This window comes from Micrasema longulum, unplaced genomic scaffold, assembly GCF_059751315.1.
Source record: "Micrasema longulum isolate JH-2025_06_02 unplaced genomic scaffold, ASM5975131v1 h1tg000629l, whole genome shotgun sequence".
NCBI lineage: Eukaryota > Metazoa > Arthropoda > Insecta > Trichoptera > Brachycentridae > Micrasema > Micrasema longulum.
Window position 1 is genome coordinate 352,296 of NW_028277825.1, and position 22,386 is coordinate 374,681.

The following is a 22,386-nucleotide window of genomic DNA, read 5'->3' on the forward strand; positions in this document are numbered from 1 at the left end:
TTAATAACTGAAATAATAAATATTATTGAAATCGGATAGCGATAACCCGTGCCGACTTGATGTCAAACTTTGAATATAAAAGTTTGTATGGAAACCATAGGGGAATATTTTAACTTAATATTTATTTTGTAAATAAAACAATGGTACTTTGATTATTGTATCATATTTATTATGTATTATACATATTAATTATTTAAAGAACATTATTAATTAAACTTTCTTTTTAAGGTTTGTTTTTTACAGTCAGGATATACTTTTCTGTGTTCTTGTACGCAACGTAATAAATATTGTTTTTGTTCCTCGTCCATTGTGATTAAGCCATGAAAGTCTTGCATCAACTTAACAGCTCCTTCAGCCGTATCATTAACTGCTTTCAGTGACTGCACCTTCATTTTAGCGTGTTGAAACGAAGCATTAGCAGGCCATGAAGTAGGACACTCCATGAAAAAACTGTCATCAATTTTGAGTCGCCTGAAAAAGGATCTGCTGTTCATGGAAACAAAGTCATCGATGTTTTTTTCGAAAAGAGGCCCGCTAAGTTCTTCTCTCGATGGAATGTGGAGTTTATTGTGGACCGATGGATTTTCTTTGGCCAAATTAGCAACTATTTTTAACGTACTTTCTTGGTTAATATCATCGTCAAATAGAGACAAGATAGACACTTCGTCTGCTAAATACCACAAATGCTGGCAAAACTTCTGTATAGCCGCTTTTGAAATAGTTAAGTCGACCATTTCGTATGCCTTCACAGCCTACAAAAAGCACAAGTCCTGGTAGGGCGCTTTTACCGCTAAAGTGCATTGCAGCCAAGGCTTGACATATGTCGCGATAAACAGGCAGACGTCTAATAAAGCTGTTTTGTCCTTATTTGACATTTTGAATTGAGAGCTAAACAACGATATTTTTAATGAATAAATAGCTCTCGACATCCATCTTGCTTGGTGCATGGCGCCTGGAGGCCGAATTTTAAATTCATTAACTTTATCTCCGCCAAAAAATATTGTGCAGAGCTCTATTAACTCTCGATAGTCATATCTTACAATTTCTTTGGTCAATTCAGTTCTGTAATACTCTAAAAGTTCATCAATTTTAGAATCGTTCAGACGTAATAGCGTTTCTTTGTGGCTTTGTATCTTCCCTACATTGATGTTTTTCCAGTTTGATCGAAAAATTTTGAATAAAGGGATATCGGGACTTGTAGTCACTTGGCTGATTTTGGCCTCGAACACAGCTTTTAGTACCAATTCATAGATGTGATGGCGGCAAGCAAAAATCAACATTTCTCTGTTCAATTTCTGTTCGAGAAGCACACATGCACCATTAATTCGGCCTGTATTAGAAGCAGTAGTATCACAACAGAGGATATGTGCTTTATCTTCAAGATTCCAGTCAACAATAGCATTCCAAACTGCTTGTGCCTGTTCGCTTCCCGATGAGTTTTCTAATTTTAGCACAGCAATAAGTTGTTCTTTACTATCGTATGAAATAACGATTCCTTTCCTTTATTCCGTTCCTCTTTAGATTTGCGTACATCTAAAGCCAGCAACAGTTTTCCATCCCAGTGGACAGTTACAGTATCTGGTACATCGTTTTGAAAATTAAGTTTTATAGCTTCTGCGCGCTGTTTTCGCTTTTCTGTACGAATTATTTGGATGGGGACTTGCTTATAGAAAATTCGTCAGTGTTGTGGCCAAGTACTTCAATAGTTGCTTCAATAATAAAAACAGAATCTCTCATACTTAACTGAGACCTGTCTAATGCCGCCACCAGTTTCGGAGTAACGAAATTTTTCTTCACAGAAGTTTTAATAGTATCGGGCTGTTTCCTCTCAATTGGAATGGAAAAATTTTCTTGTAAGTCCGTTACTTCAGAATCAGAAGATGAAGTTTCTTGTAATGGCTCATGAGAAGACGTAGAGGGTGTTATGGATGCCAAATGAGTGGCCAGCCGCTTTTGCTCCTGGATATTTCTAAGACTTGCCTTTTTCTCCTTTTCTGTCAATTTTTTGTTCACTCCAGCTAAATGACCGGGTCGTCCTGGTTCTCTCTGTTTTTGTAAGAAAATCTTATCTTCATTTATCTTTATTAATTGAAGCGCATCGGCATGTGCAATATCAAACAATTTTTTTTGTATTTGTAACAAACTCTTGTTGACGCTTCTCAAACACATCTTGAGTTTTGTTTGCATCTTTTTGCAAATTTCTCCAATCTTGGTATAAGGCTACAAGTTTCTTAACACAGTTAGGTAAAGATTTAGTCGGTATACGTGCCTTTTCCCAATAAATAATGCACTCACGAATAGTAAGATTTGCACTTTCATTGACGCTTAAATTGACTTTACGAATATTATAAAATAAAACCGCCAGCACTTGTCCATTAGAGGAAAGTTTAGAACCTGTAATTTGATGTTTTATATCCCCAACCAAAAATATTTCCTTTTTAGAACTGCGTAACTCCACAGACATGTTGACACAACGAAAACAATGCGTTCACTAATAAAAACAAACACGATATAACAAGCACATTAACACTTAGTTCGCGCGCGCCGTACTATGTAAGTTCTGACAAGTTCCGATGCAAGTCGGCACGTGTTGCGGTGATTTAATTTACGTGAAATTTTATTTATAAGTGTTTTGACATCATTCAAACAAAATTAGAGGGTATGCATTGAAAAAATAAAACTTTAATTTTTCTGGGACACCCTAATGTATGCATGTTTATAAAAGTGCACACGTGAGTGTGTATGTATTATACTCGTATATGGAGATATATAAATAAACATGTATGTTAGGCTGCCTTAGCACGAGTCTTCCCATACTAAGCATTATTTTTTAATATGACATTAAGGTGTGTGTGTGTAAATATATATATATATTTGTATGTGTATGTGGGTATATATAAGTGTATATATATGTGTATGTATGTATGTATGCATGTTTATATGTGTATATGTATATACGTTTATAAGGGTGCAAACGTGTGTGTGTATGTATTATGTATGGAGGTACATTAATAAACATATATGTTATTCTGCCTTAGCACAAGCCTTCCCCTACTGGGCATTACTTTTTAAAAGAAAATCAAATTAAATCAAAAATAATAATAATAAATTGAAAATTTGAATCGCCGACGATGAATTTGTGGCTCATGGTCTCGAGATGCCTCCACACTTCGTGGTTCTGACGTCGGACAGCTGTCTATCCTGCCACAACTTTGCACGAAAGTCAGAGCAGTTAGATGGACTGTAGTAAATATACTCAGGGGTGAAAAATGTCAATTAATCCTCGTAAGTCTCGTCAGTTAAGTGAATACATGTTATTGGATAAGAGGCCTCACTTTTAATATATATTTATTAGTCTCTATGTACAAACATTTAACCAGTACGCATGTTTGTATTCTAAATAAATACTATAAGCAAGGCAAAGAAGTAGGAAATTCCCATCTAAATAGTTATGGGGTCTGAATTGCAATAATACACCTCCGCTTAGTGACAGTAAAGTTGTCTACTGAAGTTGTTCCCTCCACTGCTTTATCCTGGCATTTCTTATTTATATGTACAGATTACAGAATATTGTACTGCTAGACCCGTCACCATTATAAAAAGAAAGTCAGCACACACCTAAAGTTATAGCGACTCCTTTTCCGAAACCTAAATTTTTCGCTGTTTTAGGTCAAAATTATCGTATAGAGGAAATTTGTTACTAACCGATCGTTGTACATTCTATTGACTGTTAGTTATAGCCGCGTTCTAGCTTCTTTTTTAAGGTGGCTATTTTCCTATAGGTACATCCAATCCCAGGAATTGAACTCCTGACTATTTGAAGAATTGGTTTGGCAGTCAAGGAATTTTGAGCATCTAAGCAGAAGCGCTGCAATTTTAGTATACCTACTTCTCCGTAGGTATTTACTGCCAAAGCGAGTAGGTTCCATGCTCTGGAAATGTATATGGATGAAACAGACATTCCACTAAGAATAATTGTTATATACCTATGTTACAAAGACGCAGCTTCAAAATTCAGTAGTGTTTCCTAACCAATCTGAAAACATTGTTAATATCTAACCCGGAATTTGCCATTCTAATGAAGGGCTTTAATTATTAGCTCGTCTTGTTATATACACTCTAGTATTTTACACATTTTTTTTTTAGGACTTTTAGGTCCTTTTTTGTATGTACATGCACCATTTTTTTTTATGGTTCTCGTAAAACTCAATAATTTCTTCAAATGTTCTTCAAATTCCAGCGCCATATCGTCCGAGCCACCACCCGTGTTCATCGTGGAGCTGCAGGACCGGCACCTCAAAGTGGGCGAACCGCTGGAGCTGGCGTGCCGCGTGGGCGTGCCGCCGTGGCCGCGCAGCGTGGCGTGGTACGGCAAGGCGGGTCGCGCCGACCCCGCGCGCGCGACGGCGCACGAGGACGGCGCGGGCGGCCTGCGCCTGCTGCTGCCCGCCACCACGTGGGACGACGAGGGCGAGTGGAAGTGCGTGGCCACGGGCGCGGGAGGGAGGCTCGCCGTTTCCACTTGTCACGTCGCCATTGACGGTAATTCACACATTTGAAAGTTTTAAAAAAAGATATAGAAGTTTTGTCAACTTTTTTTGTGTAACAGGTCTTGTGAGTTGGTGAAAGAATTTCATAAATATTGAATTAAATAAAAAAATTGTCTTAGCGATGTCCGATAATATAAGCGGAAATAACAAAAATTAAAACAAACAAAAAAAATACATACTACTTGGCTTTGATTACAATGGAATGATGACAGAGTTATCTTTAATTGTCTATAAAGTAATAGCAAATTTTCTGCATGAATAATGAAATATTCAAATAATTATTTTTTTAAACATCATATGTTACAGGTTAACTACAAAGATACCACAATTTTTTTTACAAATACCCATACACATTTCGTTAGAAAATATTTTTTTTTGTAAACTCGTACGTTACCTTACTTACTTTGCTCATAATGTTACCAATGTTGAAGATATTTTGACAAATGCATATTTTATATGTACGAATTCCGTATCTATCAGTTTTTCAGCTATTGTAAGCGATTTAATGTACTTTTATTGTTTTTATTAAACTTAAGAAGAAATTACTTTTAAAGATAACGCTTTTGAAATCGAAAGTAATATTAAAAATGTTTTTTTATAGTTCCGAAAAATTATCGAAAACCCCGATTTATGGAAGAGCTAAAAGCCGTATTGACAGAAGAAGGCTTGGTGTCCTTTGAATGCAAAGTTGTTGGATTTCCAACTCCTCAACTCAGTTGGTTCAAAGATGGTCTAGAGTTGCGACCAGGAGACGTGTACCAGCTCACTGGAAGTAACTCTTTAGGATCATATTGCTGTATAGCATCTAACTGCATGGGCCAAGCTAGCAGCAGAGCTGAACTCACAGTAGAGGATATTCAGAACCAATTAGATGATGAGGAGAGAATGCAACTCTTCTCGGAAAATAAAGCTCCAAAATTTGTCCAGTCGCTCAAAAGTCAAGAAGCTAAAATTAACGAAGACTTCAGATTCACGATTAAAGGTATAATTGAATAATATTATGGTAAATAAACTTCAAACATATTTTCATAATGGGTTCGGGTTAGTAAATTAATTTTCTTATTTTAGTGAGTATATCGCCAGAACCATCACTTGCCTGGTATAGAGATGATCAGCCGATTGACGAGAGTCTTCGGTACCGAACAATAAAAGAAAGCAAAGGAATTTGTCACCTTGACATCCACCAACTCGAGATCACCGATCAAGCCGAATGGAAATGCATCGCCACAAACGAGTTTGGTCAGAGTGTAACATCATGTTTTCTCAAATTAGTCATTCCGAGACATTTTAAGAAACCACGCTTTTTAGAGAGTTTGCGGGCTATTCTTTCAGAGGAAGGTGCTGTTAATTTAGAGTGCAAAGTTATAGGAGTTCCACAACCAATTTTAAAATGGTATAAGGATGGTGAAGAGCTTAAACCTGGGGATATTCACAGAATCATATCTGGGCAAGATGGAACTTGTTGTTTAGGAACGTACACATGTGAAGCTCAAAATTGTATGGGAATAGCAGCTAGTTCAGCTTCACTTCTTGGTTTCGAAGATACTGTTAAAGCAGCTAAGCCTGAACCGGAACTTCATAGAAATATTTCGCTGTCAACTATTCACGAAGAGCGCACTTCGCAACTTTATGATACACCAGCTGGTGATATAACATTGGATGAAAAAGGAGAAATATCATTTTCTTTTGATGGAAAGGAAGTGTCAGTTTCTCTTTATGAAACTCCTGATTTAACTGAAGAAGAAGCATTGCAAATTGTGGAAATGTACGCTGATCAGTTATCTGAAAATGTTACAGAGCAGAATGTTGTAGAGCTCCCACCATTAAGGTTTGTGAAAGAAACGTCGACTTCTGGAAATCTGTTGATGGAAGCTATCGTAATAGATGTATCGCCAGACTATTTTACATCAGCAGAAGACGATTTGAGAACTGAAGCAGATATGGATGAAATGTCTATTATTGAAGACATGGGTACCACATTCCCAGTAGAGATAACGGAACCTCTTGTGATGCATTGTAATGATGCACCGAATAATATTCCCGCAAGACCTCCCCGTAAAAAATCCGAATCGATGAAAAGTGGAGAAGATTATTTTAGTATTTCAAAGGATCGTTCACTATCAGATAAACATAAACAAATTGAGGAGATTCCGGTATCAGAAAGTGATCAAAAGACTTTTGTTACTGCTAAAACGAATGAACAGACATCACAAGAAAATTTGGGACCTAATTTTGACACGGATAAAGATGATATCGATAAACATGAAAAACCACGAAAGACTAAGAGAATGAGAAAAGATCGACATGGTAGCCAAGGTTCAAGAAAGTCTAGTTCAGCAAGTGAAAAGTCCTTCGATGCTGATTTACTGATTCCGAATAAAGAAGAAGCGGACGAAACTCTCAAAAAGATATGTACTTTAATTAAAATATGTAAAGTTGTGAAGAGTCATTTACAAGACGTTGAAGAGGAAGTTATCATGCAATCTGCTCAAATGAGTTCTGGTGCAACAGCAATGAAAAGTTTAGAGGTTATTTCAAGTATAACATCACCGATTGAAAACATTCAGCTTATTTGTGAAACATTCAATGAGAAAACGTTTGAATCAGATTCAAGCCTTAAAAATTTTCAGCTTTTTATTCCTGCATTAAAATCTTTACAGCAAAACTTGGCCGTTATAGAAAAGTGTGTTGAAATTGAAGGTGGAAGTCATACTCTAGTACAAAGAACAAGCGTTTGTCTCATTGAAACTCTAGCAAAACCTTTACAAAGCGTTTTGTCGATTATTAAGAATGCAAGTGAATTACAAGAAAAATATTGGGCTACAAAAAACACTCAAGAAATTAATATTCTTTTAACCGATATCATGACTGCCTTATCCGTTTCAGAAGATTCAATAAAATCAGTGAATTTAATAAAACAAGCTAATGAAATGAATGAAAATACTATTGCAACTGGTAAATTAAATACCGAAATTAAAGATAATTCCACCGTAATACAAAATGTGTGGAAACCTGTTTTAAAATTGCAAAAATCTCTTGAATCCATCAAACATAACGTTTGTTCAGATAAAGATACGCAAATTCAAGATTACGTAATGGATCTCATTTCGAAACCTATACATGAGCTGCAAAATGCTTTAGAATCTATTGAAGAAGGAGCAGTAAGGGAATCAAACGAGAACTTGTTCAACATAAATACTTCTATTTTGCAGAGTATTGTTCAACCAATGTTACAACTAAGAAGTGATTTGAATTCGTTCAACGAAGAACAATACCCTCTTTTAACCGAAGAAGTTGTGGATAAATTAATTTCATCAATCAATTATATTAAAGGTAATTTAATTGATATTGGAGAGCAGTTTGATATAAAAGATTTAGAACCGTTTGAAGAAAACCAAAAAACCATCCAGAATATTGCACGTAATTTGCTTTCACTTCAAAGTAATATTGAAACCAAAATACACCAAAATGAGGCATATTATATAAAGGCTTTTGATGACTTACAAAGTGAACTTGCAAAAGTTTTGGAAAATGCAGTACAGCTATCAACCTCCAACAGTCTAGATGTTTTATCTAATCTTGTTAAACCTATTGAAATGTTAAATAATAGCTTCAATCATATAAAACAGAATGATAACGAACGGTTTATTGAATCTGTGAATCAATCACTTGACCTATTACGTGATAATATTTCCAAAATAAAAACAAAGGATTCAAACAATTTGAACGATGCTCTTAAATCGTCAATATTATCTATTGAGAAAATTAAACTTAATAAGCCCGCGAACTGTAAACAATCACAAGTTGTCGATTCTGAACAACTAATAAAGAAAAATTCTGACTACTTAACAAACATTGTTGAACAACTCAAAAAAAATACACTGTATGCCTCAGAGGAGACTGAGAATTTCGAATCGTTGAAAGATTTATCAATAAAAGAAAACAGATCTTCTCTACATCAATTAGCAAACACTTTGTTAGAGTTAAGAGATTCAATAGAAGCAATTGAGTTGCAAGCTTGTGAAACTCCCTATCATATCAATACTGATTTTTTTATTACTCATGAATTAGCTACGCCTTTAAATGAGTTGTATCAAAGTCTTAATGTATTAAGTCAACAAGCGCTAGAAAACAATGATAGTTTTAAAGATTCTAAAGACATTTCTGCTCTGAATACTTTAGCAAATCCGTTTTACGAGTTCCACAATAATTTGATAGTTATTCAGCAAAATGTTGAATCACAGATTGGAGATAGTTTGGAAACCTTTGTTGCAAATTCTACAATAGCAAAATCTTTAAGAAATTTAAACACATGCTTAGTAGAAATTGAACAACAATTTGCCATAGAAGTTGGAGATGATATGTCAACTATGCAAGATATATCTGCAATTAAGTCAAACGCCGATACAAAACATGGCATTATTGATTGTACTCAAATAACACATATTGATGTTGCTTTGGAGAATGCACATGAGTTTTTAGAGCCCCACCAAATTATTCAAAGTCCAAAAACTATACAAAATATTCTTAAAAATTTATTTTTTTTGCAAGAATACGTTAATGTCAATTACGATGACTTTGAGCGATGCCCTCCTCCCACGTTAAAAAAATTAGCAGCATGTATAATCAATCTCAAGCAAGAATACTTTTCAGAAAACCTTGAAAGTCTGAAATTTATATCTCCCGGTGATTTAAATGAGATAGAAAATCACTTAGAAACATTAAAATTGTTACTAACTTCCTTTGACAATAAAAATGGAGATGTATTCTCAGAAGTAAATTTAGACGATAATTCATTTAAAAAGCTGAATTCTATCACAGAATCAGTTTTACGGTTGGAAGAAATAATAAATACGACGAAACTGAATATTATTTCAGGAATAGATAAACATAAAAATGAACAACTAAAAACAGAGTACTTTAGTGATGTACTAATGTCAAGTCAAAAAGATAACTTGGCTGTTAAAGAAGTACCCCTGTTCTACGATAACGTATGTGACATTTCTACTGCAACAGATATTTCTCTACTGAAAACGTTAGCAGTACCACTTCAAGATCTAACACAGGCTATTGGTGCTGTTCAGCAGCAAAAAATTTGGGAAACTTATGATGAGCTAGTTACAAATAACATTGAAGAACATAAAACGCATAAGCTTACTATTTTATTACAGGATCTTCTACATGGAATTGCTAATGTACAGAAAGAAATATTTATTGAATCAGCTGGCCCTATGGAATTTAATGAACAACCCCAGTTTGTAAACATAATAAATAAACCAATTCAGGAGTTAAGCAAATGTATTGCGGCAGTACAAGAAAATTTAGTAAATGAGCCTCAAGACGACGAGAAATCATTGGGTGATTTTACGTACACAGCAACATTAGCAGAATGTTTAGAAACAGTACAGAGATGCTTTGCTGGTCTTCAACAACACGAACTAGTTGACTTAACTCAAGCTTCTGAATTAAATTTAGAATCTGATCAAGACTTTGAAGAATATGCTGAAGAATTTATAGAAAAGGAAATCGACGCCCAAAGAAACGTTATAGAGAACACTATAAGTATATTTGAAAACATAGAAAAATCTTCAGCTACTATTAGTGCGGGTAGTGAAATTTCTCTGGATAAACTTAAAACAATCAAAATGAATGTTAAACATTTACAAGAAATCCTTTGTGAACCACTACCTCAAATACTGTCCAACAAAAACAAAATAGCTGAAATACTTTCTTCGATTGAAAAACACATAGATGATTTTGAGATTAATGAATTGACAAAATCGTTTAAAAATGAAAACATTAAAGCATCACTACAATCTTCTATGGATTTAATAAAAAATCAAATCATGAATGTTAGAGAAATGATATTCAAAATAAATGGTTACAGTAAAAATTTAGATTTCGTAAGACCAATGAATGAAATTCAGAAATTCACAAAACAGATTGAAATATTACCTGAATCAGTTTCACAACAATTTTCAACATTGGAATCCATAATTGTTCCACTTCGAGAAATATGTCACAAATTTGAATTGGCTAACCTTTCGTCGGATTCAGTTGTAAATACAGATATATTGGTTCAATCTTTTGACATTATTGAACCCCTGAATGCCGTATTTCATACACTGTCTTCATTTAGTGATTGTATTTTAGATTCTCACGGTGAAGAAATACTGTCGGCAACTGACGATTTGAAACATGTTTTAGAAGGTATTGTTAGCGAAGTTAGCCTGCAAAATAAACAGTTCGTAGGTTGCGAGATACTTAAGTCCATTGCAAACCCATTAAAACATATACATTTTGCAATATTAGGAAAGTCGAAGGATGATGAATATTCGGATAAATGTGGAATTGAAATTTCTAAATTAAGTGAGCCCATTAAACATTTACAAACATGTTTAGCTAGTATACAAAAACAATTACTACAACCTTCAGATGAAGATACTTTGACTGCTGAGTTATCAATTGCAGAATCATACGCGGAACCCATAATGGAATTCCAAAAAGAATTAACTTTAATAGAAGAACAGATTCTCGACGATGAAAACTCATCTCTAGAAAAACAAATATCGTTAATAAATAATGTAGAAACTTCTATTCACAATTTACAAGATAGTATCTCTATTATTGAGGAGAAAGGCTTGAGCCCAGAAAATACTTCTTGTTTTAAAGCATTAAAAGACTCTCTTCATGATGTAGAAGATACAATAATTCAGTTAGAAGAAACAGATTTAATGAACGAACAAGTTAAACTTGAGAGAACTGAACATCAACTCCGAGAGAAAACTTTACATAGTAATAAAATTGATATCAACAATACTGCACAGTATCCATTGAATCTACACGACTCAACGATAGCAGCTGACCCATTTATACAACTTCAAACAGCTATATTTGACATTCAAAAAGTTTTACAACCCGGTCAAAGTATAGATGATTTCAATTCACAAACAACGATGATTATGAAATTCATTCAAAGCACAGTTGACTTTGCTCCTGATACATTAGAATTAAAGATTATAAATGAAGAAAATATTAATGAAATTTTTAAAGATTTTAAGAAATTTGTTTTGAAAATTAAAGATACGTCAAATGACTTTCATATTCAAGAACAATTATCTTCATTAGAAAAGTTCACAGATGTTGTAAAAGATCATTTGTTGTTGATAAATCAACAAAAATATTTTAATTTAGAAAAGGACGTATCATTATGTTCAAAAGAAAATATTAAGTTCAATGATTCTTTTCCAATATTTGTCGATCAAAAGCAAATTATTATGTTGCGTGAACCTTTAACTGTTCTTAAGTTAGCTGTTAGTGAAATACAAAAGCAAATTATTACCGAAAATAATACACATGAGAGTAATATTTCGTTTTCACACAAAAGTCCGATTTTGATAGACAATTTTGTAATAAATCTAACAGAAATTGAAGAAGAACTGTTGAAAACAAATATTAATATTGAAATTACAAACGTGGATGAAAATACCGACGCTCTAAATAAAACCCTAAATACATTACGCCAGTGCGTGATTTCACTTCAAGAAAATATTACTTATGAAACTTGTAAAAATAAAGAGCTAATTCACAACGTATTTAATGCTATAGAGACTCTTCACGAGTGTTATAATAAATTGGATGAGCAATTCAGTGATAGTGCATTTGATAGTTGCATTATTAGTGATGATATACATTCAAATAAAGAACTAACACACATGCAGCCAACAAATGCCGCAGGTTCTGGGGAGCTCAAATTGGATCAATTGGCTCATTGTGGATCAGATTCAGGATCTGAAATAAAATATTTGCAACCACTCCAGAATCTTCGATTATTAATAGAGTCAGTACAACCATGTCTACAAGTTATAGGAAATACGGATGCAATCGTCAGCACCCGTAAAACTGCTGTTGAAGTATCATTTGTAAATCTTTTGGAGTCCATTTGCATCACCCAGGAAAACACGTCTAAAGAAAAATATTCTCACGCAGATGTACTACAAACAGAAGATTTAAAACAGTGTCTTTATAATGTAAGAGACAATTTAACTCTTTTTTTGCAAGACGGATCACAAAACTGTTTACCGAATCAAGAATTGATTGTAAATATTGTGTCAGAGTTGATAACATCCTTAGAAGCTAATGAATCAGCAACGTCAATAAAATATGATATAGAACCTATAAATACTTCACCAGTTGCTGAAACCGGTGATAAAAATAATTTTATTGTTAAAATATGTAAACCACTTGATAATCTAAAAGAAGCCTTGGATTTGATATGTGATCAATCATTAGATAATACGGAGTTTAAGAAAAAACAAGAAACTTTACAGAAAATGGTTTCATTAATTTTGAATGGAACAGTAAATGATGCTGATCAATTAGAATATTTTGAAAAACCATTGGAAGAAATTGGTAGACTAATAAATGGTCTCAAAGAAAATTTATCTGCTGAAACCCACGATGACAATAAACTTTCACATGCTCTGAAATGTATATGTACAGTGGAAACTTCTATTGATGAGACTCAAAATATACTTCTTTCATTAAAACAGAAAAATAATAAACAAAATTCAAATAATAAAAGTAAAGATGAAGTGGTATTAAATGAAACTGTTGAAGAAATTTATGAAGACCCTTATAATTATGAAGAAGCTCAAGTGATATTGTTGAAAACATTAGCTGATCCGTTGAATGATCTTAAAATATCAATCGGTATTTTGCAAGAAGAACGAACATGGGAAAATTGCGATAGTTTTCCAGAACACGAGTGCGGAAAAAATAATGATGAAGCAAAATTTTCTGTGTGTTTACAAAATTTGCTTAAAAATATTACGAATGTCGAGAACATAATTCTTACCGATTCATTAGATTTATTGACAGATCTCAATAAATATTGTAACGCGTCTGTGATGAAACCTTTACAAGATTTATATACCGGTATTATAGTTACACAAGAAAGTCTTATGAACGAAGTTCTCGATGAAAATGCAACATTAAAGAACTTCTCCAATTGCTCTGTTTTAGCAGAGTGCTTAAATGTAGTTCAACAACATGTCGTCCACATTCAACAGGTTGAATCTGTTGATTCCTCAAAAAGAGAAGATTTGAGATTGTCATCTGAAGCGAATGTGGAATTAGGTTCGCTGTTAATTGATAAAGAGATTGATGGGCAGCGAGAAGCCTTTCAAGACACGATTGAAATTTTTGCAAATATTGAAAAATTTGAAAAGACTTTCGATAATAAGATGTGTATTGCAAAAATAGAAGAAATAAAGTCTTATGTAATGAGAGCTCAAAAGATTTTTAAAGAACCGTTAGCTTACATCGTATCTCACAAAGAGGAGTTGTCTCACATTCTTGAAAAAATTCAGAAATCAATCGATCGGTTTGAAAGTAATGAACTCAATGAAATAAATAACACAGAAATTAAACTATCATTAAATCAATCACTGGATATAATAAAACTCAGCTCCCAGCGTATGAACCAAACATTAAATAAAATAAACTACTATTGTAGACAAAAAAATGTAATAAATCCACTCAAAGTTATAAAAAAATTCATTAAATATATTGAAAATACACGAGTATCTTCTAAACTAGACAATTCTGAGAACTCAACGCTTATTGTACTTCACTCGATTTCAGAGCCATTGGTGCAAATTTGCGATAAAATAAATAATGCTGATTTGTCTACTAGTAAACCTCAGCAAAGCGATGAACTGACTCTTCAAACATCTAATGTTTTAATTACATTAAGTACTATTCAAAAAACTTTGTGTGAGTTAAACAAGGAAAATTGCCAAAATGCTAGTTTTGAAGAATTGAAAAAGTATACGAATAATTTACACAACATAGTGGATAAAATTTTCAATGAAACAAGTTTAAATCAAACTGTCTCCAGTAATACGTTACTATCTATGGCAAGTCCAATCAATAGTTTATATTTGTATTTAATAGAAAGTAATAAAAACAAAAAAGACATTGAAGAAACACAAATGAACGAAAATTTGCTTGAAACGATGCAATCAGAAGACCCTTTCAAAAAATTACAAGAATGCTTAGCAATTGTCCAAAATCAAATAGCTGACCTTGATAATAAAAATGTCGTATCTAATGACATTTTGCGAACAGAGTCATTAGTTAAACCTATATTAAATTTGCAACAAGACCTGTTAAAAATTGAGGAAACGTATTTCAACCCCGAGAGCATTAATTTTAAAAGGGAAGATTTATCAATGATGAAATCTCTAGAAAACAATATTCATTGTTTGAAAAATAGCATATTGTTAGTCGACTCTACGGATGTTATGTGTTTAGAATTACTAGAAAATCCCCTAAGTGCAGCAGAAAAACATATTACTGCAACTATACAATTAGCTGAAGAAAAAATGAACAAAGAATTTACTGAAAGAAAAGACGATTCAGAATACATTGTAGAATGTGTTAAAAATAATGATTTCACTATGGAATTCGGTAAAAATGATAGCATTGAATTTGAAATAAATAGTCAGTTATTGGACAAAAATGTTGATAAGGACGAATGTTTTGGAAAGCAAAGTTATCAACATACTGAAACGCAAATGAATGTATATAACATTGAAGAAAACCCACTGATTTCTGAAACAGACGAGTATGGCAGTATTTTATTTGAAGGCGAAAATATTGATAAGTCCCATAAAGAAGTAACGAATGAACAAGTAAGTTTAGAATGTGCTGAAAATATAAATAACTTAAATTTTTCAAATAGTGAGGATAAAATAAAAGATTTTAATAATATAATATCCCAAACCATTGGTGAAGATCTTCATGTTGTTTTACAATCAAAAGATATTGAACTCGAAACTCAAGAATTCCAGAATACAGTGAGTGTAATTAATGAAACAAGTATAACAGGAGAAACCTTGGATGTCGAAAATCTTACTCTAAACGAAAAAGAAGGAATCTTAAATATAATAGATAAAAAAGATCAAGAACAAGAAGGAATCTTAAATATTATAGATAAAAAAGATCAAGAACAAAGTAAAGACAATAACAACACAATTAAAATAAATGATCAACAGGCAGAATTGATAATTGAAAATATCAAAAATATTGGAGAAATTGAAATAGATCAAACAATGCCAAAGAAAGATATAGAAGAAATAAAAGAACAAAATATTTTAAAAGATAGCAAACTGCTTCAAAATCTTGAAGAGTTTGAAGAAAAGCTTTCAGAAAGAGACAGAGAAGAAGAAACCGAGCTTTCAAATGAAACAAAAAATACGAATAAAAACGAGATAATAGAAGTTAAACAACAAATAAATGAAAAAAATGAAAAGAACGACAGTGCAAACGAGAAATTTTTTGAAGATTTAAACGAAAATAATAATTTTGATATAAAACAAACAAAAATAATGATTTTAGGTAAAAACGAATTAGCAGAATCGTTAAAAGAAGATTATGAAGAAGACGAAATTAAGCAGAAAAACATAGAAACAGGTGAACAAAAAGATGAGGTTAATAAAAAGGCAAATAGTGTAGAAGAAAATCTTGTAGTAAAAAGAAAACAAGTAGAAGAAGAAAGCAAAGAAAATACAGTTAATAAAGAGGATCCATTTTTAAAAGGAAGAGAAGAGACCCAATCAAAAGAACGACAAGATACCGGAAAACAAGAAGTTGAAGAAGAAGATAAACTAATATTCATAGAAAGAGAAGAAATAGAGAGTGAAAAAGTGGAATTTGAGAGAGATAAAATAAAAGACGAAAAAGAAAGGCAAATAAACGAAGAAGAAGAGCGACAAGCAAAAGAAAAACTGGAGACAGAGAAAAAACATCAACAAGAAAAAGAACAGGAAGAACAGCAGTTCGAGGAAAAAGTAAGAGAAATAAACAAAAAAAGTGAACAACTTAAAGCAACAGAAGACAATCAAATAATAAAAGAAAAAGATGAGGTTGAGAAACAACGGCAAGAACAAGAAGAAACCCATAAAATAATGGAAGATGAAATATTAAACAAAGAAGTCAGCCCTTCAAAAGAAAAGGAAGAACCAAGACCACACCAAGAAGAAAAAATGAATATAAAACCGGAAGTGGAAAAGTTAAAAGATAAAACTAAAGAAGAAGGAAAGAAAAATCAGCTAGATAATGACGAAAAACGTCAAGAAGAAGAGCGACTAACAATAAACGAAGACGAGAAAAACGAACACCAAGAAAAAGAAAACGAAATGAAGGAAGTAGAAGAAATAATATTAAATGATGATGCGGATAAAAAAAAACAAAAAGATGAAAATCGTATATTGGAAGAAGAAATGTGTATTTTAATAGATAAAAAAGAAGTTGAGGGAACACAAGGAGTAGAAAACGAAAATTTAATAGAAAATGGGGAACATTTATTGAAAGAAAATGCTGAAAGAATACAAGCAGAAAAGCAAACCAATCCAATTAAAGAGGACGGTGATCGACTAATAAAAGAAACAGAAGAGGAAAAGAAAAAACAAAAAGAAGAAATGGAAATACTAAAAATGACGGAAGAAATGGAAAAACATTTAGAGAAAACACAGCATGAAGAAGTTGAAAAACTTAAAACAAAAGAAAAAGAAGCTGCTAAGAAAAAACAGCAAGATAAAAAAGGACGGACACCGGAAGAGGAAGGGGAACTTATTATAAATGATAATCAAGAAGCTGAGACACAAGAGAACATAGAACATGAAAAACTTAAATTAAAGGAAGAGGAAATAAAAACAGAAAAAGAAAAGGCCGAGGATAAACTATTGGAAGAGGAAAAAGAACAAAAAACTAGAAAAGAAGAGGAAAAAGTATTGGAAGAAAAACAAGAATCGGAGCGAAAACAGTGTGAAGAAGATAATCAACGTCAAATAAAAGAAGAAGTAGAGCAAATAAGACAAGGAAAAGAAGAAGCCAAGAAAAGACTATGTAAAGAAAATGAAAAACAAAAATTACAAGAAGAAGAAGAACTGCTTTTGAAAGAAAAGCATGAAACAGATCGAAAACAGTGTGAAGAAGAAGAAAACTGTAAAACAAAAGAAAAAGAAGAACGATCGAGAAAAGCAAATGATGATTCTGAAACAAAACTAAAGGAAGAAAAAGATACACAGAATGCCAAGGAAGAAGAAGAGCAAATAATAAAAGAAAAGGAAGAAGCAAAGCAAAAACAAAGGGAAGATGATCAACGCCAAATAAAAGAAGAGGAAGAACGACTGAGAAAAGAAAGAGAAAAGGCCGAGAATAAACTACGCGAGGAAAAGGAAAAACAGAAAGAGGAAGAAGAACTACTTTTAAAAGAAAAACAAGAAGCAGAGCAAAAACAGCGTGAAGATGATGAACAACGTAAAATTAAAGAAGAAGATGAACGACTTAGTAGAGAACGAGAAGAGACTGAAAAAAAATTACAAGAAGAAAAGAAAAAGAAAGAAGAAGAAGTATTACTTTTAAAAGAAGAAGAAGAAGCAGAGCAAAAACAGCGTAAAGAAGATGAACAAGGCAAAACAAACGATGAAGAAGAACGACTTAAAAAAGAAAGGGAAGAGGCTGAGAAAAAACTACAAGAAGAAATGAAAAAGAAAGAAGTAGAAGTACTACTTTTAAAAGAAAAACAAGAAGCAGAGCAAAAACAGCGTGAAGAAGGTGAACAACGTAAAATTAAAGAAGAAGATGAACGACTTAGTAGAGAACGAGAAGAGTCTGAAAAAAAATTACAAGAAGAAAAGAAAAAGAAAGAAGAAGAAGTATTACTTTTAAAAGAAGAAGCAGAGCAAAAACAGCGTAAAGAAGATGAACAACGCAAAACAAACGATGAAGAAGAACGACTTAAAAAAGAAAGGGAAGAGGCTGAGAAAAAGCTGCAAGAAGAAATGAAAAAGAAAGAAAAAGAAATACTACTTTTAAAAGAAAAACAAGAAGCAGAGCAAAAACAGCGTGAAGAAGAGGAGCAACGCAAAATAAACGATGAAGAAGAACGACTTAAGAAAGAAAAGGAAGAGGTTGAGAAAAAACTACAGTTAGAAAATAAAAAAAAGAAAAAGAAAGAGGAAAAGGAACGAATATTAAAAGAAAAACAAGAAGCAGAGCAAAAACAGCGTGAAGAAGATGAACAACGCAAAATAAATGATGAAGAAGAACGACTTAAAAAAGAAAGGGAAGAGGCTGAGAAAAAACTTCAAGAAGAAATGAAAAAGAAAGAAGAAGAAATACTACTTTTAAAAGAAAAACAAGAAGCGGAGCAGATGCAGCGTGAAGAAGATGAACAACGCAAAATAAACGATGAAAAAACACGACTTAAAAAAGAAAGGGAAGAGGCTGAAAAAAAATTACAAGAAGAAAAGAAAAAGAAAGATGAAGAATTACTACTTATAAAAGAAAAACAAGAAGCAGAGCAAAAGCGGCGTGAAGAAGATGAACAACGCAAAATAAATGATGAAGAAGAACTACTTAAAAAAGAAAGGGAAGAGGCTGAGAAAAAACTTCAAGAAGAAATGAAAAAGAAAGAAGAAGAAATACTACTTTTAAAAGAAAAACAAGAAGCGGAGCAGATGCAGCGTGAAGAAGATGAACAACGCAAAATAAACGATGAAAAAACACGACTTAAAAAAGAAAGGGAAGAGGCTGAAAAAAAATTACAAGAAGAAAAGAAAAAGAAAGATGAAGAATTACTACTTTTAAAAGAAAAACAAGAAGCAGAGCAAAAGCGGCGTGAAGAAGATGAACAACGCAAAATAAACGATGAAGAGGAACGACTTAAAAAAGAAAGGGAAGAGACTGAGAAAAAACTACAGGAAAAGAAAAAACAGGAAAAGAAAGAGGAAAAGAAACGATTATTAAAAGAAAAACATGAAGCTGAGAACAAACAGCGTGATGAAGATGAACGACGTAAAATTAAAGAAGAAGAAGAACGACTTAGTAGAGAACAAGAAGAGTGTGAGAAAAACTTACAAGAAGAAAAGAAAAAGAAAGAAGAAGAAGTATTACTTTTAAAAGAAGAACAAGAAGCAGAGCAAAAACAGCGTAAAGAAGATGAACAACGCAAAACAAACGATGAAGAAGAACGACTTAAAAAAGAAAAGGATGAGGCTGAGAAAAAGCTGCAAGAAGAAATGAAAAAGAAAGAAAAAGAAATACTACTTTTAAAAGAAAAACAAGAAGCAGACCAAAAACAGCGTGAAGAAGATGAACAACGCAAAATAAACGATGAAGAAGAACAACTTAAGAAAGAAAAGGAAGAAGTTGAGAAAAACCTACAGTTAGAAAATAAAAAAAGGAAAAAAAAAGAGGAAAAGGAACGAATATTAAAAGAAAAACAGGAAGCAGAGTACAAACAGCGCGAAGAAGATGAACAACGTAAAATAAAAGCAAATGAAGAACGTCTAAGAGAAGAAAATGAAGAGGCAGAGAAAAAGCTACTAGAAGAAAAAGAAAAACAGAAAATTAAAGAGGAAGATGAGCGAATATTTGTAAAAAAACAAGAAGTGGAGAAAAGAGAACGCGAAGAAGAAAAAATGAGAAATGAAAAGGATGAGGCCGAGAAAACACTACAAGAAGAAAAGATACAACAGAAAAAAAAAGAGGAGGAGAAACTAGTATTGAAAGACAAACAAGAGGCGGAGCAGAAAGAACGAGATGAAGAAAGACTGAGGAAAGAGAAAGAGGAGGCTGAGATAAAAGTACAAGAAGAAAAGAAAAAGAAAGAGGAAGAAGAACTAATTTTAAAAGGAAAACAAGAAACAGAGCAAGCACATCGTGAAAAAGACGAACAACGTAAAATTAAAGATGAAGAAGAACGACTAAAAAAAGAAAGGGAAGAGGCTGAGAAAAAACTAGAGGAAAAAAAGAAAAAACAGAATGAGAAAGAGGAAAAAGAACGATTACTCAAAGAAAAACATGAAAAGGAGCAAAAACTACAAGAAGAAAAGGAAAAACAGAAAAAGAAAGTGGAAGAAGAACTCCTTATAAAAGAAAAACAAGAAGCAGAGCAAAAACAACGTGAAGAAGATAAACAACGTAAAATTAAAGAAGATAAAGAACGACTTAGTAGAGAAAGAGAAGAGTCTGAGAAAAAACTACAAGAGAAAATGGAAAACCAGAAAAAAAAACAGGAAAAGGAACAAATACTAAAAGAAAAACAAGAGGCGGAGCAAAAACAGCGTGAAGAAGAAGAACGTCTTAAAAAAGAAATTAATGAGGCCGAAAAAAAACTACAAGAAGAAAAGGAAAAACAGAAAAAGAAAGTGGAAGAAGAACTCCTCATAAAAGAAAAACAAGAAGCAGAGCAAAAGCGGCGTGAAGAAGATGAAGAACGTAAATTAAAGGAAGAAGAAGTGCGACTTAAAAAAGAAAGAGAAGAGGCTGAGAAAAAATTACAAGAAGAAAAGAAAAAACTGAAAAAAAAAGAAGAAAAGGAACGGATTCTGAAAGAAAAACAAGAAACGGAGCAAAAACAGCGTGAAGAAGAAGAACGACTTAAAAAAGAAATTAATGAGGCCGAAGAAAAACTACAAGAAGAAAAAAAAAAACAGAAAAATAAAGAGGAAGAAGAGCTACTTTTTAAAGAAAAACAAGAAGCAGAGCAAAAACAACGTAAAGAAGATGAAGAACGTAAATTAAAGGAAGAAGAAGTACGACTTAGAAAAGAAAGAGAAGAGGCTGAGAAAAAATTACAAGAAGAAAAGAAAAAACTGAGAAAAAAAGAAGAAAAGGAACGGATTCTGAAAGAAAAACAAGAAGTGGAGCAAAAACAACGTGAAGAAGAAGAACGACTTAAAAAAGAAAGGGAAGAGATTGAGAAAAAACAACAAGAAGAAAAGGAAAAACAGAAGAAGAAAGAGGAAGAAGAGCTATTTTTCAAAGAAAATCAAGAAGCAGAACAAAAACAGCGCAATGAGGAAACAAATCGTAGAATAATAGAAGAAGAAAAACATAAAATAAACGAAGCAGATAAAAATCAGCAAAAGAAACACCTTCTGAACGAAAGTGCTACAAAAAAGGATGAGTCAGAAAATAAACAACGGGAAGAAAATAAAAAACGAACAGGTGGTAAAAAAATGCATCAAGAAGAAAATGAAAATAGTACAGTAAAAGAAGTATCCGAAGAAATTATTAAAGAAAACCAAAAAGGGAATGAAAGAGATTTTGAAAAACATCCCAAGGGTGACAAAGAACGACAGATTGATAAAAATGCCGATGCCGAAAAATCACGTGAAAATAATTTGGATAAAGATAAATTAGAAAAAGAGTCACAATTTTTAAATTCTAATAAATACTACAAGAAAATTGATGAGGAACTAGAAATATCTACGTTAAAATCTAAAACTATGGTCGAAGATAAAAATGGAAAAGTCGGGAATGAAAAAACCATATCTAGAGAAAGGACAATACACCGAGCTGAAAAGACTTCAAACGATTTATCAAGAACAGCAAAAAGTACTTCTATTTTATCAAATTCATCAGCAAATTTTTCTTCGTCGCGTCAAAAAAGTACTCCTGGCCCTAGAGATGTTAAAAAGAAACCTGTTTTTAGTACACATTTAACGGATAGAACTGCTGTGGAAGGATCCAGAGTAAAGTTAACGTGTAGTGTATTAGGCTCACCGGAGCCAAATGTAGAATGGTTTAGAAATGGAATATTATTAAATGACCAAAATAAATATAAAACAAAATATAGCGATGGGTTGACAACATTAGAAGTACTAAATGCTGTTCCTACTGATTCTGCGGATTATACATGTACAGCGACTAATGAAAATGGTACTGTGTCGTGTTCGGCGTCACTCAAGGTTTATGCTGGTTTTGAAACAACACCAATACCACCTACCTTTACTAGATCAATTAAAGGTGAGTGATCAAA

General features: G+C 32.7%; 1 protein-coding gene across 3 annotated transcripts in view; it reads left to right on the forward strand.

Annotated features, from left to right (window-relative positions):
• LOC148280034 (uncharacterized) overlaps window positions 1-22,386 on the forward strand; it is a 176,253-nt gene that overhangs the window by 71,547 nt on the left and 82,320 nt on the right. For all 3 annotated transcript variants that reach the window (XM_088229027.1, XM_088229029.1, XM_088229028.1), the window contains exons 5-7: window positions 4,241-4,542; window positions 5,152-5,532; window positions 5,619-22,373. In XM_088229027.1, the coding sequence (XP_088085153.1) occupies window positions 4,241-4,542; window positions 5,152-5,532; window positions 5,619-22,373 (17,438 nt within the window). The remainder of the gene's footprint in view (window positions 1-4,240; window positions 4,543-5,151; window positions 5,533-5,618; window positions 22,374-22,386) is intronic.